General features: G+C 37.5%; 2 protein-coding genes across 2 annotated transcripts in view; one reads left to right on the forward strand and one right to left on the reverse strand.

Moving 5' to 3' along the window:
• The window catches only part of Trpgamma (Transient receptor potential cation channel gamma), a 38,794-nt gene that overhangs the window by 10,835 nt on the left and 10,870 nt on the right, over nt 1–17,089 (forward strand). The window contains exons 7-15 of the mRNA XM_066289722.1: nt 1–211; nt 3,181–3,415; nt 3,721–3,837; nt 5,715–5,854; nt 5,907–6,004; nt 8,146–8,279; nt 8,337–8,466; nt 8,522–8,717; nt 8,769–8,960. Coding sequence (XP_066145819.1) covers nt 1–211; nt 3,181–3,415; nt 3,721–3,837; nt 5,715–5,854; nt 5,907–6,004; nt 8,146–8,279; nt 8,337–8,466; nt 8,522–8,717; nt 8,769–8,960 — 1,453 coding nt within the window. The remainder of the gene's footprint in view (nt 212–3,180; nt 3,416–3,720; nt 3,838–5,714; nt 5,855–5,906; nt 6,005–8,145; nt 8,280–8,336; nt 8,467–8,521; nt 8,718–8,768; nt 8,961–17,089) is intronic.
• LOC136343175 (disintegrin and metalloproteinase domain-containing protein 10-like) lies at nt 13,324–15,632 on the reverse strand. The gene is made up of 6 exons (XM_066289718.1): nt 15,031–15,632; nt 14,696–14,971; nt 14,406–14,644; nt 14,154–14,348; nt 13,905–14,101; nt 13,324–13,851 (listed from the first exon to the last, which is right to left on the reverse strand). The coding sequence occupies exons 1-6, from the start codon at nt 15,609–15,611 to the stop codon at nt 13,363–13,365; spliced, it is 1,977 nt and encodes a 658-aa protein (XP_066145815.1). The 5' UTR covers nt 15,612–15,632; the 3' UTR covers nt 13,324–13,362.

A 17,089-nucleotide genomic window follows, 5' to 3' on the forward strand; every position in this document is an offset into this window, starting at 1 on the left:
TTTGAGCTTCCTGGAGCACGAGTTCCGTGGCGAATATCAAGAATTACGGAAACAGTGTCAAGATTTCGCCACGGCCCTTCTGGATCACACGCGCAGCTCGTATGAGCTTGAAGTGCTCCTCAATCACGACCCCACAGGGCCGGCCTTTGAACACGGCGATCGAATGCATCTTAATAGATTGAAGTTGGCTATTAAGCTCAGACAGAAAAAGGTAACATATTCATCTGAGGTAGTTAGAAAACGATCGAAATGAGTAAAATATGGTCATAATAGTACTTTAGATGTCTCTTGGTTACAATATTTCCTCGAAAGAGAAATGCTTTCAGACCGCCTAAATTATCCTAGAACGTTTCCGTTTCGGATTTCGATACAACATACTGGAAATCTTTAAAACACTTTGTACATAAAACAATTTCCTGGCAAAGTCACAAAATGTTTTGCGCTGAAAATATCAACTTAAAACTGGACCGAAATAACTAGAAATTGATTAAATAACTCTACTAAAGCATTTTACAATGCCAAAAATAAAAGAATTATAGGTATCTCGTAATTATTTGAAATTATTATTACGTAGAATTGATATTAAGTTTGGAAACTCTGGCAATGATCCAATGGCATCTATTATGACATCACTCGTATTGATAATGCTGTAAAGACTATCATGGCAGTTAGACAAAAACCTGTGGTGGGGTTGCTATCATAATTAGTGTTTAAAGATTCATGGAATCCATTTTTTAGTTAGACCGTCGTAAGATAAGTTAATTTATTCACATATTTTTGTAAACCTTTTGTCTCTCGGAATCGCAAGAGATATCGCTACCACATTTAAAAAGATAAGATACCACTTTAAAAGCGGCCAAAGGAGCTTTTTATCTTGCAGTGGGAGTAGTTTGGAACATTTTCGAATCGTATAATTTGGTGTTGTAGCTTTCCAATAGCGTTACATTTTATGTACCTACAAGACTCTACTTTTCGGCTCCCTAACCCTTTCACTATTTGCCAGTATTTTGGTATTTAACGTACTTTAACAATTGAGAGAACTGTGTTTACTTTTGAGTATTTTTGTACTATTTCTGTTTTTGTATTTACTGCTTCCAAATACAAATTGAAAGCTCCCAACGTTCCCTAATTAGAAATTGTAAATAAAAAATTGTGTTACTACGTCTAACCGCTTTATTTCTTTCGTTTTCATCATCAGTTCGATATGCATTCAACCACCCCCGTAATGAGTCATTCTTCCACCTTAAGGATGTCGGTCAGTAAGTCAAAGATTAAAGCGAAAGTTCATCGACCCGAAAGGCGGTTAGTGAACCATTAATTATAATCGCGGCCGACTTACCTCTGACTGACACTTAATAGAGGGGGCCCGGGCGCAAAGGGTTAATGGGCCCCTGCAACCCCCTCGAGCGTTGATTTATTGATACCCACTTTTCCGATAAGCTACTAAAACTAAAACCTGATAAACAACGACGAAGAGTGTCTGGAACGAATTGAAACTAAAAACTTGGTCGACCTACAATCCCAGTTCCGCGCCAGAGCGGCCCTAATTTCCCTACAAATGTTCCGCAAATTGCACCCAACAAAAATGGCGACCTCGTAAATCATGGAGGTGCATTACTACGAAATGGAACACGTTTCTGGATCTAAGATAAAAGGCTTATTAAAGTGGTGTGTGCTTCCTCAAACGAGATTTTTATATCCCCATAATCATTCCAATTCCATAACCGTACCAAATATTTTTCAAATTAACTGAATTCTTCCCATAATGTTCAATTTGTGTCATATCCAACATTTATCGCGGTATATTCTTCTTTTCCAAAGTTGATTGATGTGAGTTTCGTTTTGAATTTTCATTCTTTGGCTGAATTTGGTTAACCAACTTAACTATTGTTCCTTCGTATTCTCATTTCATGAAACTTCTATGTTCCATATCACGATAGTGGTTAAACTTCTTCTATGCATAGGGCAATTCGGGTAATTGTACTAGCTTAAACATATCCGAAGGATAGCAAGTTCATGTTCAAAGAGAGCTTGAGAGCGACATTGATTGTTCAACTTACGGTGAGGTGGACTATTGTAGGATATGACAATCTGTAATACATGCAGGCTTGGTTATATAGGGAAAAGTTACGCTTTTAAGGGAGTAGTTTTATTATAAAAACAAAGCTACAAATATGTATATTTTTGTTTAAAACGGTCTCCGAGATTTTGAAAATTTCTTAACAACGTACCAAGTTCTTGTCTATGATGGATAAGTAAAAATAAGAAAAACGGATGGCAAAAAAAGATGTCACAACCTCTCTAAAGTTTATGTAGATGGTGATTCAAAACTCGAGGCGAAAAATTAAGGAATGTATGCAGTTTGATATTCTGGTTAAAAAATGTAAAATAAAATTGTATTTTTCACATCTTTGTTTCAGAGTTAGTACGCTTCAAAGTTTCTGCATTGGCCGGCATGGTCAAGTACCATGACCTACAAGATCACTTGACTTGAATCCTTTGAATTATTTTGTATGGGGATATTTAAAACATTTGGTAGTAGATATGAACAGCCATGAACAATTAATGCATAGAATGATGAATGCAGTCGTATCGGTTCAAAATAGACAAAATATGCAATCAGCATACGATTCGTTTATTTTGCGCTGGCAAGCTTTTATTCGCGCTAATGGCGATAGTTTTGGTCACATGTTTAAATTACTTTACCATTTTTATTGATTATTTATTACTGATGAACAGTGATAATTATTATTTAATTAGTGTTGGTGATAAAAAAAATGATAGCATGCAGAAATTTTTAAGTGTAATAACTCGGAAACAAAGGCCTGCCAGCAAAAATTTCATTTTACATTTCTTTCCCAGAATATCAAACTGTACACGTTCCTTAGTTCTTCGCATTGTGTTTCAAATCGCCCTGTAGATTCGAAGCCAATTTGTAAGCCAAGGTTTCAACGGTTCCCTAACTATTACGATAAAAGGGAGCATGCCCGTAGAACGAGAGTTAACTAAATCTGTCGGTTCGATTGACTCTAATCCCATCAGTTTCTGCATCTTTTAAAAATAAACCCTATAAATCCAGATAAATTTTGCAAAAGCAATTATTCATATTTGATCGTTATCATTTGCACCCATGCAGTTTGCAGGATTTAAAATCGGGTTTCCATTAAAACGTTTTTTCAGTTTGTAGCCCATTCCAACGTTCAGCAGCTGTTGGCATCGATTTGGTACGAGGGTTTGCCGGGATTCCGTCGGAAAAATATGCTCCTCCAAGTGCTGGAAATTGTCAGGATCGGCATATTGTTCCCTTTTTTCTCCATAGGTTACATCGTGGCACCGCACTCAGTTATCGGCCAGACGATGAGAAAACCTTTTATTAAATTCATCTGTCATTCGGCCAGCTATTTTACCTTTTTGTGTGAGTATATATGACGAAAACCTTTTTATGGGGTGGAAAACGTTCCGCGCTAATTTATGCTCGAAATCTAAAATTGCCTTAAAAAAAAAAAAAGAAAAGGTGCAAATTCAATCCCAAAGGGGGTCGTATTTTCAAGTTGGCACTTTTTATTAGTTGCGTCTCCAAGGGTTTTTAAATTCTGATATGGTTAAAACTGCCCTGAAAAGGAGTTGCAGAATGTTTTCCACCCCTGGGAGTACAAATTTCGTTTCTTTAAGGGTCACCCCAAACGTTACTTGGAAATTATTCCTGGATTTTTGTTTCAGTTATGTTAATTCTAGCCTCACAAAGGCAGTTTTTTAGCAGCGGTTCTGAGGAAGTTATTATACAGAGGGGGTCCGAGCCTACGCTCGTCGAATGGATTATTTTGGGTTACGTCAGCGGTAAGTAGATGTTAATATGATGTTGATTGTAGTAACATTGCAACCAACAGTACAGCTATTATTTTAGAGTGGGTTTTGTGTGATAAATCTCCGCCTGGCGAAATGTAGTAGTAACCCTGTTAGCGCTAGAGCAAAGAGCCCGAGGTTTTTAGTGTTTGTTTTGCTTGTTACATTCAGCGGTTTATTTCCTTTTGTTTTTCGACGGGAATGTTAGCAGAATCCCTATAGAATATTCAAATTCAGGGCGTTCATATCTTTTGCAGTTGCAAATTTTTTGGATATTTCTCTGTCAGCTGACGAAGCGAAATTTAAAATCGAATGGGTCGCAAATACTCACAATTTTCGTTTCGAAATCTATCAAAGTAGTAGAATATTGATAAAAATTTAGGTTTGGCAACACGGCGAGTCGGCTGCCACACGGGCAGCCAGCCGCACGCCAGGTACGTTGAAGAATGCCATAAGGACGGTAATGACAGATACACAAAAGATGGTTGCAGGGTTGTCGGTTGGATAGAAGACTTATTTTTTGCGACAGATAGTCATGAAACAGTTAGAAATTGTTTTGAAATGTGAGACAAATTTTAGCGAAAAATTCGAATTGCAATTAAAGTACACTAGACGGGGCTGTAGGTCGTCAAATCTTTATAATTTGTTCGGTTTTCAATTTTCCCTATTTGAAGCATTATTCTTTCACTGCCTCTTTAACGAAATAGCCGTCAATTTGGGTCTTTTCCCATGATTATTGGAAATGGGCGAAACTGGAAATTTGATTCCTATTCAAGTCGTCTAAAAGAAGTTGCGGATCGTCGAAACTTCGTGATTTGTCCGTGTTTTATTCCGTCCAATATGGAGTTTTTCCTTTCACTGCTGCTTTAATAAAAAAAAAACGCCGAATTAAGTCTTTCCTTGGTGCAATAACTGAAAGCCTTGGAGTTATTTAAAACTTCAAACTCTGTTCAAGTTTTATTTTACCCTATATGAAACTGTTTTTATTGCCCCACTCAACAGAAATTGTGTACATCCCGGAAAGTTTTTTATTATTTCATAAAAAATTTGAAACGTAGGCTGTGTGAACAGAGTGTGCCGGAAACATTGGTACAAACCAGTATAGCACGTTAGTGGATAAATTATAATGGAAGACCGAAATTTCTCATTGTAAATCGAGGACAGGAAATCTTCACAGCGGTTGGAGGTTCAAACACTACCATGCAGCTCTGAGGCGATGAGATTTAGCAAATCAACATTTTTTGGACATGTAACAAAAAGGAAGCTGTTTCCATACTATTATGCATGTGTTTATCATTGTATGCGATACCATTCATAGTCGTGCATGAAGAGTCGCAATGTTGTTTAAGTTGTCCAAAATGTTATGTCAATTAGCAAAAGAAATGGTACACTCACTTTCAGCGTTTACGCCGTGTATATTCAACCTCGTAGGGTTTTCAATAAAAACTCCCAAATTAAATATAAGTTCTCCTAGTTCAGAGAGTAGATATTATTCTCTTCCCTCTGCTTTAAATCTTCATATCTCACTGATTCAACATGCTCCACATTCTGAACAAAAGCGCATCTCGCAGATTTCACTTACAAATGCAACGCATGATTCTCCTTGACGTGAAATTCCGTGTTTCGTTAAATTTGCGCTCCTCAATATTCCAGACGGGATTGTTTCAATTTCAACATTACATTATCATCCAACCAATTAGCCCGGATATACCTTGGCAACTCCTATTTAAGCGGGTTCGTAATTTCCTCTAGGAAATTTCGCTATAAATTTCGAACCTTTACAGTGACTAACTAATAAGAGCATTAAATTTTGCGGCATACCTAGAAGTTAAGTGGGTTGATTCACACATCACTTTTTTCCAACGCTCCAGGATTGATTTGGAGCGAAATTAAGCAGCTCTGGGACGTTGGTCTGGAGGAGTACGTTCGAGATATGTGGAACGTCATAGATTTCATCACGAACTCCCTTTATGTGGCCACGGTGGCTTTGAGGGTGGTCTCATACTATGAGGTGAGAAATGTAACTTTTGGGGGTCGGAAGTGTGCTGGAAAGTGTATTTTAGGTGCTGCATAATTCGGTGGTGATCGAGAGGAAAGATTGGGATGCCTGGGATCCGATGCTCATTTCCGAGGGCCTATTTTCGGCGGCAAATATTTTTAGGTAGGGTCACAAAACCAAGTAATTTCTCCATATGTACCTGCCATGTATCATGCAACGACAATAAAGTTTTTACCGCCCCATCAACGAACAGGCACGAGAGAAACCTAAAAGAACTGCGATAAAAATGTCACGTGTATTTTCCATTTATATTCATCCACGTTCGCGTATATAAAATTTGTTTGCTCGAATATGCCGGGTATTACTTCGTTGAAATATCTGCCTTCACTGCTAGTCTTTTGCATAAACGTTAGCCGTTTTGTAAAGCAATATAATATTAAGGCAAAAAATTGTTTTAGATGGCTATGAAGAAATAAAATTATGTTTTCAGTTGCGTAAGCAAATAACCTCACCAAATTACATATGAAAGGGCCCAAATTAGGGTCAACAGTGTCCACCGAAACCGAAATTATATGCAGGGTGAGTTTCTTAGAAGTATCAACGCCAATATTTGGAGGGTATGCCGGGAATCGAAGAGTCCAAAACCACGTCTACCACAATGTGATAGGGGCAGATGATTGAGAGTGTAACGAACGCGTTGCTGTCTAACAAATGCACTGCAGTCACCTCCAAGTTTTTTTTTTTTAAATAGCACTAGCATGGTTGCGATATATCGTGGGAAGGCATTTTCGATAAACTTTTAAATGGTACCAAAATTTCCGGAATTCCTCCATCAAATGTATGCAGTAATGCTTAATATGTAAAATCCATTATTAAAAAACCTGAGTATAGAATTAAATGGTTTTCAATCAGGAGGAAGTAATAAATCTGATAATTAATTCAAAGTTTTATTGTAATTAAATCAAAGCGTAACATTTGCCGCGCAATTTTAATAATTTCTTATAATAGGTGTACGTTGCTTTCCATGCGACCGTGTAAATGATATTCAGGTTCTCGACGCACATTGACAAAAGTTTCCTTAGGAATTATATGACACTCAGTATCAATCGCTTGTCTTAACTTTTCAAGTGCTTTTGGGGAATGGGGGTTGAATGTTACAGATTTCAAGTGCCCTCGCAAAAAGAAATCCAAAGGTGTCAAATCGGGAGACCTAGGAGGCCATTCTATCGCTCCTCCCCTTTCAATCCTTGAGGGGTGATTGCTCTCCAACCACCACCTAACGGGTAAAACAAAATGTTGTGGTGTCGCGTCCTGTTGAAATTTGATTAAAACTCGCCATTTTCGCCCTGCTGATTCTCTAGCTGATGAATTACCCATTATATCATGGTAGACGCGTTTTGGGATTTCCCCGTTGCCGGCATAATTTTCAAGATATAGCATTTACACTTTTGAAAAATCCACCCGGTATGTCGCCGTTCTAGTTTAGCCGTCTTCAAACACATTTCATTTGAATAGAGAGTGGATATTTTATCTATCCATCTAATCATAATAAACTTATTATTCTCCGGGAAAAGTAGCCGTTAATTGAAGCCACTTCTAATTTTCCTAATTGAACCGAGCAATATAGACGCAAATTAGCACGAATGAAAAACTTAAATTGAAATTATCGGGTCTCGGTTTGAGGAAGCGTAAAGAGAGAAAATGAGCAAAATATGGTTTTTGCTACTTTCTTACTCAGCTGAAATTTGTGATTGATCGAGCCCTCAGCTCGTTGAGTTGCGACGAAAACAATTGAAGGTGTGCTTTTAATGAAAGAATGAAGGGGAAGGGGAAAAATGAAGATGTACAGGGTGTTTAAAGCGTCGTACGTGATATTTTATGCAAAGAAAAGCCTCCGTTTGTGTATACAAGGGGTGAGGCGTAACTTACGGAACATCCCATACATGTCTTCATGAAATATTCTCCGAAATCCCTTCGGGAGAGAGCTCGCGAGTGCGTCTCAATTGATAGAGGGAATTTGTATCTCATTAATGTTTCAATGGACAATCTGTAGATCTGATAATATAAAAATGGAGCTTTTCATCCAAGGCCCATTTATATCAGCCAGTTTCGAAATATATCAATCTATTACTCACTTTCCGAGATTTCCCAATTTATTAACGCTCCGCAAAGTTTATTCCCTATTACGTTTGTTATAAGCTTAATACTTCCCAAACACCCCGATTTGAATAAAAATGACAGCTGAAACAGTTCTCCAACACAAGTTTAACCCTGTTATCATGCAACATGCCCCTTTGTTTCAGCTCTCTCAAGCTTGTCTACATATTCTCAGTTAATCCGCATCTAGGACCGCTGCAAGTGTCCCTGTCAAGGATGGTAATGGACATTATGAAGTTTTTCTTTTTGTATGTTTTAGTGCTATTTGCATTCTCTTGCGGTAAGCACCAAATTGCCAGTATAAGTAGGGGTGATATTAATTTTTAAATTGACTTAGGATTAAATCAGCTCTTGTGGTATTATGCCAGTGCGGAGAAGAAGTTGTGTTCTAGAGATATCCCGTTTAATTCGGTGACTGACAGAGATGGGGATTCCAACGCCTGTACCATATGGAGGAGGTTTTCGAAGTTAGTATGATATATGAAGAACAAATTTCTCAAATAACACGACTCGAAATTATAGCCTGTTTGAGACGGTGCAAACGCTTTTTTGGGCAGTATTCGGCCTCATTGATTTGGAAAGCTTTGAGCTCAACGAAATCAAAATTTTCACCCGATTTTGGGGGATGTTGATGTTTGGCACGTACTCGGTGATCAACATTGTAGTTCTATTGAACCTCCTTATAGCCATGATGAATCATTCATATCAGTTGATTTCGGTAAGACCCGTGTTCTATTATATCCCTCAGAGACATTGAATGTATCTTCAGGAAAGGGCGGACACTGAATGGAAGTTTGCCAGGAGCAAGCTGTGGATAAGCTACTTCGAGGAAGGTGGGACAGTACCTCCACCGTTTAATATAATTCCTACGACCAAAAGTACCTGGTACGTCATCCAATGGCTGCGAAGGAAATTTGGTGGTTCGAGGGCGGCGAAGAAGGAGCACATGAGGACCATTCGAGTAAGTTGAAAGGTTTTGAAATATTCATATCTGCCTCATATATGTGACCGACATAAACCGGGAAAAGTTTCCCATTTTGCTGTCGTTTCAGCACTGAAAACACGTCCGGGCAATTTGTTCAAGACTCGTCAACTTTTTGACGGTCTTGCCGGTAAACCAGGTTGAGGTTTACAGATAGTTCGCGAGCTCTAAAAGTTTTCAACTTGGGTGGTTTTTTCGGTGTTTTCGCTATAGTTCTCAAACATTTCTCAAGGGAAACCTTAAATTATAGGCAAGGCGGAAACAGCAACAAGGCGCTGTTCTTTCGTTTTAAAATATTCATGGCTGCACAGCGATTGACGCAGGCTGCACAAGTGCGTTTGATGTTGCCAAATTGTGGGATTTATATTTGGGTTTAGGAAATTTTAATTGTTGGTTTCTGGTTTCAAAAGTTTTTCAGAAATTTTGAATTCAATGAGTAATCTTACGGTCTCACGCATCAAATGACTGAGAAAATCGTCCTGAATTTCCCCTTGTTTTTGCTGTGCTCGCATTTACGTTATTATTAATGAGAGCCAATTTATGATTATGAAAAGCCCCCATTAACGGGAATATGCTGAGGATTTTTGCTCTCAATTTACTAAGGAATAATATTTGATTAGGGTCCTTAGCTTTTGATAAAAGGCTCAATTAAGACATCGAAAAATCAATAAAAATTAAAACAGTGACAGTTTCTGTACCAAAAATAACATGTTTTTCATGTGGCAAAAGTAATATTGAACGACCCTCGCACAACCCTTTAGGCCAAGAAATCAGATAGGAGATGTGTTTTAATTCCCTTTTTAAAGCTTTTGACGGACAGGTTTCCCGCTTTTACAGGCAACAAATCCGTTTTAATGTCAGATGCGCCCTACGCCTTCCCAAGTGCCAATACTTGGGAGGCTACTAAACTCATTTGTCATAACCAGTCAAACAAATAGAGTTTTTATTACGCCAAAATCCTGAATTTCTTCAATGCATGCCGGTAAGAGGTTTTTTCACAAATTAAATTGACAATAAAAATACCATAAGTACTTCGATCGTCTTCCCCGAACGTAACTGAAATCACGTCAACGAATCGTTCGAAGAGTCAGGTATGATAGCGTTGTGTCATCGGCGACGGGTATGTCCTTTAGTGACCCTGCAAGACAGATCGTTTAGAAACAGATACAGGGTGACTCATTTAAAACAGTTCCTCTGAAATATTTTGAATGAACTTTTTTTCTTCGGAAAACCCCGAGACATGTCAATTTTACTTTTAAGGGGGATATTTTTAGATCATAAATTCTTAGATGTCGAGTTATCCCCCTAAACGGGGTGGCAGCTCCTTCAAGAATCTTAAATTGCACGGGGTGTCAAGTGGCATATTAAATCAAAGGTATTTAAATTCTCTTTACAAATATGCTGAATTTTTTTTGTTGCGTCTCTAAATATTGTAAAAAACCATTTAGTGCATATAATGTGGCAACTTTAACTAAAATAAATTCGGTACCTGCATGGCATTTCATTTTTAGCAAAATGACTTAAACACATCAATTTTTATTTTACCTGATACTCTTTTGGGTAGTATTCTGATGCCACAAATGTCAAACCATGACGAGGGTTATAGTTACCTTCATAGTTTAAATGAACAGGGGGTTCGAGTGATACATAATTTTAAAGGTTGTTTCAACCTGACTCTATCTAACATATTTCTTTTCATCATAGACGAAAATAATACTGAAAATAAACAAAATTTTATACGATCAAATTATTATTTCCTTTCATTTTGCAACTGTTGAAATTTCACCGTTGACCTCTTGACGCAACTCTAAACAGTGATTAAACCCACCTCTCACATTTTTAAAAGTATTTGGAGCTATTTGCTTAATTTCTTGTTTTATACCTTCTTTGAGTTCGTCGCTATCATGTGCTTGCGTATTGTAAGCCTTCGATTTCAGGTATCCCTTTAAAAAGAAATCGGGAGGAGTGAGATCGGGCGATCTCGGCAGCCCTTCTATTGTGCCTCTTCTTCCTATCCATCGATTTGGAGATGTTTCATCTAGACATAAGCGAAAATTCCGAACAAAATGTGGTGGTGCTCCATCTTGTTGTAACTAAATCCGTTCGTCCGGCATGTCTGTATTTACTTCACTAGGGCATCAAATTAGATACTGTGGGAACTAGTTTGTCCTCAAGTAATGATAAATATCGTTGGCCACTTAAATTTTTGTCGAAAAATATTGGTCCAAATATTCGATTCCCTATGATACCCGTCCAAACATTTTTTTTTTTTGTTGAATAATGCGAATAACCTTCTCTCATCCAATGAGGATTTACTACAGACCAATATCGACAGTTTTATTTATTGACATGTCCATTTTATTTTAAAGGTTGCCTCATCAGTAAACAAAATCCATTCCATAGGTATTTCTAATTGCTGAACGGCATTCCTAATCCTTTCGCAAAATTCAGTTCGTCGATATCCATCATCCCCAAGCAATTCTTGATGATTTGCATTTTATAAGGCTGAAAATTTGCATTTTTCAATATTTTCAAAACGGATGTATTACTGATTAAATTTTCACGAGCTCTTTGCCGGGCTGGTGTAATCGGGTTTTCATCTAATACCAAGAGTGCGTTAATTTTTGTATCGTCATCAATTTTTTGCGATCCTTTCCTTGGGGTATTTTTCACATGACTTTGATCTCTACATTTTTTTTCTACATTGAGATCATTTAAATTTCATATCTAGCCAGTTGCGGGATTCTACACGAGTGAAATAGAAGATGAAATGTAGGTCGTAACTTGATCATATGCCGCAAAATAACGTTGAAATTAATTTTTGATGAAGGAGCCGAGTTAGGTTTTGTCCTTTGTTTACTTTTAATTTTCATGATTTTAATTGAACACTAAGGCTATTTTTTAACAACACATTCTAATGGAAAAAGTAGAATTGTTTGCAGAATTCACAATAATTGCTGAAAATGTTGTCCATTCACTTCGATGCACAAATTTATCCGACACTTTACACTCTTAAAGGCGTTGCCGAGACCTTCTGGAGTGACATTTGCAAACTCTGCTTCAATCCCTTCCTCAAGGTCTTCGATTGTGTGTACTGATTGTCGAAAAATGCAAAAGCCGACCAGTAAATAATCAAAATTATAAATAATGATTGGCTAAATGTCTCCGGAAGAAGCGTGTCGGCATGAAAAATTAGCCAATGATGTGGGTTACTTAGGTAACCAAATATACACAAACGATCATCGACATACGTTCTTTTCTTCAACAAACTTCACAACTGACTAGATATGAAATTTAAATGATCTCTCGGTATTTTACTTATGGTCCCTTGATTAATGGGTGGCAAATCACGATATCTTTGTCGAAATAATTAAACAACCTCATTTTGTGTTCGAACTCGGTTGTCGTATCTAATTTTAATAATAAAATTTCGATTTTATGAAATTCGGTTGAGGGAATACATGAAGTACTTCTTTCCCGTATTAAGCAAAATGAGCTAATTTTTGTATTGATGAAATACTCAGATTACTGTGGTATTTCTGAAATATTTCGCAACAAAAATTGCAAGTAAGTAAACAACATTTAAGTATGAAAACAATTCATTTTTAGTATTATTTTGCTCTATGATGAAAAGCAATAAGTCGGATAAAATCAGGTTGAAAAGATGTTTAAAATAATGTATCACTTGAACCCCTTTTCCATTCAAACTTTTAAGGGTAACTGTCACCCTAGCTAAGGGATTGACATTTGTAGCATAAGAATACTACCAAAAAGCATATGGGGTAAAATAAAAATTGGCGTCCTTAAGTAATTTTGCTAAAAATGAAATGCCACGAGGGTATCAAATTTATTCGAGTTAAAGTTACCACACTGTATGCTCTAGGTATGATTTCAGTAATTGAGCACTACAGTCCGGAAAATTGTATTGTCGGAGTTTATCCATTATCTTGAGTGACATGGCCAAAGTCTTTGCTTAAAAACTTGTAATCAAAGAAAACTAATTCACTCTGACACCGATTTATAAGACCAGAGAGCGACACCGAGAGGAAGTTTTTAGCTCATCAGATTTTTTTACCAATAAGTATCGATTTAGATTTCGCTTTCGCTTTCCCATGTTTCTCCAAACAAAGGTCTTAGAGCAAATTCCTTTGGACAAAATTCTAATTATCGACCCGACATGTTGCTCTAGAATCGCGGCTCAAGAGCCTGATTCTGTCATGCTGCTTGTTCTACGTGTAAAAGCGATTAGTCCAAACATTTCAATTGCGAATTTCAGTAGATAAAATGTTCATTCTCACTCACGCATAAAATCGCATCTTAGGTATCTTTATGAAGTTTTAATAATTAATATCTTTTCGGTATGTTCCGATTAATGATTAATTTAATAGAACAAATATATCAAGAATACATTGAAGAAAAAGTAACAAATGGCATTGAGGAAGTTAACCGGAAAAATGGTAGAGGTATTTTTGAACGAAGGAAAAGTTTGCCTGGCTCGCAAAACTTGGCATTGTAAATTCGGGCGACATAAGCCCAGTTTCCCCATAGACAAGCAATGGCCCCCTAATTGGGCTTGCAAAAAGTTCCATTGATTTTTCTGAGTGCCGCTATAGTTTCGGCCTCGAAGTAGTCTCGCTGCCCGTTTGTGGACTTGAACAGCTGGAACGCAGTGCCTGGGATCTGTTTGACAGCAAATTTGACAGGTTTTTGTAGTTACAAAATTTGTATTGCATTGACATTCTTTGAGCCTCAATCTGGTACATTCGAGACTGTGGCACTCATCTCCTGAACACTGTCCGTTAATCCCGCAAGTGCAGTTTGGCCCTTCGGACTTGGAACAGGGACATGTCTTGTCAAAGTTTTTGCAACCCTATTGAAGCCCATTAATTACCTCAATAAATAAGTAAAAAAAAAATAGCGTACATATAAAAAGTGAGGATTCATATTGTATTTGCAGCTATCAGTGCAACAAACCCCTTGCGAGGGGTGACATTGATGGCCGATTTTCTTGTTGGTCTTGCAAGGCATCCCCTGAGTCCTCCGAGGCACGCAGCAGGGATCTCTCAACAAACAATCCCGGGTTAATCCACAATCACAGTCTTCCCCATTCTCTACGATTCCTATGGATAATAATGCATTACACGATGTCCTCGTTTAATACATAGACTGTACCATTTCCACAAAATGGAGTGTTGACCGGCTCAAAGCAGCCTCCTTTTGTCGTCAGAGTCCTGATTATATGTTCCCTGCTGCAACGGGAGAACATTAAATGCGATCTGTTAGAGTTATAATCCTGAAACGATTTGGGGGCCATTATGTACCCCAAACATTTGGCCGTGGAATCGTGTGCCGAGCCAAAACTGTGCCCTGAAATAATTGCACGTTATTATGGCGGCTGCAGAAGCGCATTAAAAGGTTTATTGCCTAATTCATGAGCAATCGTTACTTCGAATATGATTTGATTCACCAGGGGGGTCTTGATCGTCGATGCAGTGATCACTAAGCCGTTCAGGGTACCAAATCCTGTGATATGGGGTTCGCAAACGCCACTAGTGGGGAAGAGAGAGGTGCTATCAGGAGTGTAGCTAGCGCCCAATGCATTTTTTTCAAATTTTTGGGCGGTAAATGCAATTCCCAGACAGTGATTTTTTAATTCTTCATATCTGCAATTCTGAAGTGATTGCCAAAATTTAATGTCTAGTGCTCATAAATACTTCATAAACTGCACTAAATAATCAGTAATTCTGAGCGTGCCAGGATTGTATTTAGGTAAGAAGTCAACTTGCTGATCATCGCGGATAATCACGAGTTTCTTGACGTAAAAGCCGATATTGTCGGGTTCTCCATCTTCATCAAAGTCGGTTATTCTGAATATAGAGTTGGCCTCTTCGAGGGAGAAAAGAACGTGAAAAGTGGCAGCATCAGCATTGCCTCTATGGACCAGCGTTAAAAACGAATAGTCAATGACTACGACCAAGGGACACAACATTCTTGACAAATATGCTTTATATTAGTAGAAAATCTATCGAAATTCAGCACTTAATCATACCCATTCCTCTTCCAGTTGCGATATTTTCGATTGTAGTACTTTTTTTTAATGAGGTCCTCGAATAACGACTTTGCAGAGTCAGTTTCAGTTACAAAAATTCCCATAATTGCAGAATCTCGTTTGAAAACCAACGCATTAGGACTTGTGGCCTGCCCTTCAGGCAAATCAACCCTTTGATGCCCTTCTCTCAATTCATCCACATAATAGAGAGTATTGTTCAAGATTATATGCCCATAGAAATTTTGTTCTTTAATATATCCACTTACTGAGCTGTTATGTGGAACTTCTGCAAGGAATCCTTCGTAGAGTTCAGTTGATGAACTGTTGACGAAAATATCACAGTTTCGTTCCTTGATCATCGCAGTAAGTGGAGTGGGATCCTCAGATAAATTTATAGTGAATGTGAATTCTTTTGGTGAGTGAATTAACGAATTGTCACGTTTTTTAAAGCGGTTTACACTGTGTACTCTCGAGGAGGTGAGATGGTAGTTTTTGAGGTCTAGTTGGTCGATTTGGAGCATGCAGGCCAAAAACTGGATATAGACGCTTGTTAGAAGTACGGAAATAGTGAATGGAAGCATTTTTGGCAAGTTGTCAAAAATATTGACAAATGTTAAATGGCAGATAAAGGTAGTGAAATAGAGTTTGTTGCTTGGACCTTTGCGAGTGTAGCGAATCAGGTGCATATTACGAATCTAGGGTGTGTGGGGGAAGCGTAATACTCAAATAACAAAGACAGAGATATAATATGCATGTCTCTGCAGACTAGGCTAGCGGGTCAAAATTGATAATGGGAGTGTATACGGGTTGAATAAAAATGGCGATATGAACGTATGTCTTTGAGTTGGTTATTTGTTACAATTCTTGCACAATCAGAGGCGTGACAATATACGACAAACGCTCGGTGACGTAAACACGCGATAATGAAAACATTGCGCTAATATAAACACAAAATTCGTACTGTAGGATCAAGCGGAACGTGCCATAACGCAAACAATGTGTACGTTCGATGACATAAACAGTTCTTAACCATGATTAACTCTCGATTTACGTAGAAAACTCGCCTCCGTAATAATATGTGCCACATTGGGTCTATAGCATGATGGTTTTAGAATAAGTTGACCTTTAATTTTGAAATTTAATTAAGTAAATTTCACGCGTTTATAAATTTTTGCGACTATGGCATCAACATCGTATAAAGGAAAGTATTTAAAATCGAATGACAAAGTGAAAGTCATAGATAAGACTGCACTAGGTGCGAAAGTGACACAGTTAGCAAAAAAATATGGAGCATCCTAGGAAACTATCTGCAAAATTAAGTGTGTGAAAACACAAGTTTTTTGAAGAACATGCGATATATTTGGAAACCTGGGAAATCGAAAATTTTTTTTTTAATGCGAAGGCGCCTAAAATGGAAAATTCCTTGTGTAAATGGTTTTTAAAACAACGGGAAAAATATGTCTCAATTAGCGGGAAAATAATCAAAAAGAGGGCTAAACTGTTAAATGAAAAATTTAAAGACACTGAAAATTTCATAGCTAGTGATGGCTAGCTACAACGATTCAAAACAAGATATGGAATGTGACTGTAGTCTACACTTGGCGAGTAATTAACAGCACAACTATATTAATACAACCAGTCAAAGCAAAATAAAAAAAAAACAATTAAAGAGCTAGATTTAATAACGAAACAAACTTATAACGCCGATGAAAGTGGTCTTTATTAGAAAATGTTACCAGAGAAAACCTAAGCTGCGTCATTTGACAAATCTACTCCGGGAAAAACAACGAATAACGTTTCTAGCCTGCACTAATGCTAATGATTCACACAGAATTAAGTTAATGATAATAAGAAAAGCAAAAAATGTCGCGCTTATTACAAAATTTTAATATTCCTGTTAATTATGATTACTCAACAACCGCTTGGATGACCAGCAGTATATTCATGAAATGATTCCACAAACTCTTTATCCCGGAAGTATGACTACGATATTGTAATCATACAAGTTCTACATATTCATAATTTAAAGATTATTTGATTTGCAAATAAAAGATTTCTT

This window comes from Euwallacea fornicatus, chromosome 13, assembly GCF_040115645.1.
Source record: "Euwallacea fornicatus isolate EFF26 chromosome 13, ASM4011564v1, whole genome shotgun sequence".
Lineage (NCBI taxonomy): Eukaryota > Metazoa > Arthropoda > Insecta > Coleoptera > Curculionidae > Euwallacea > Euwallacea fornicatus.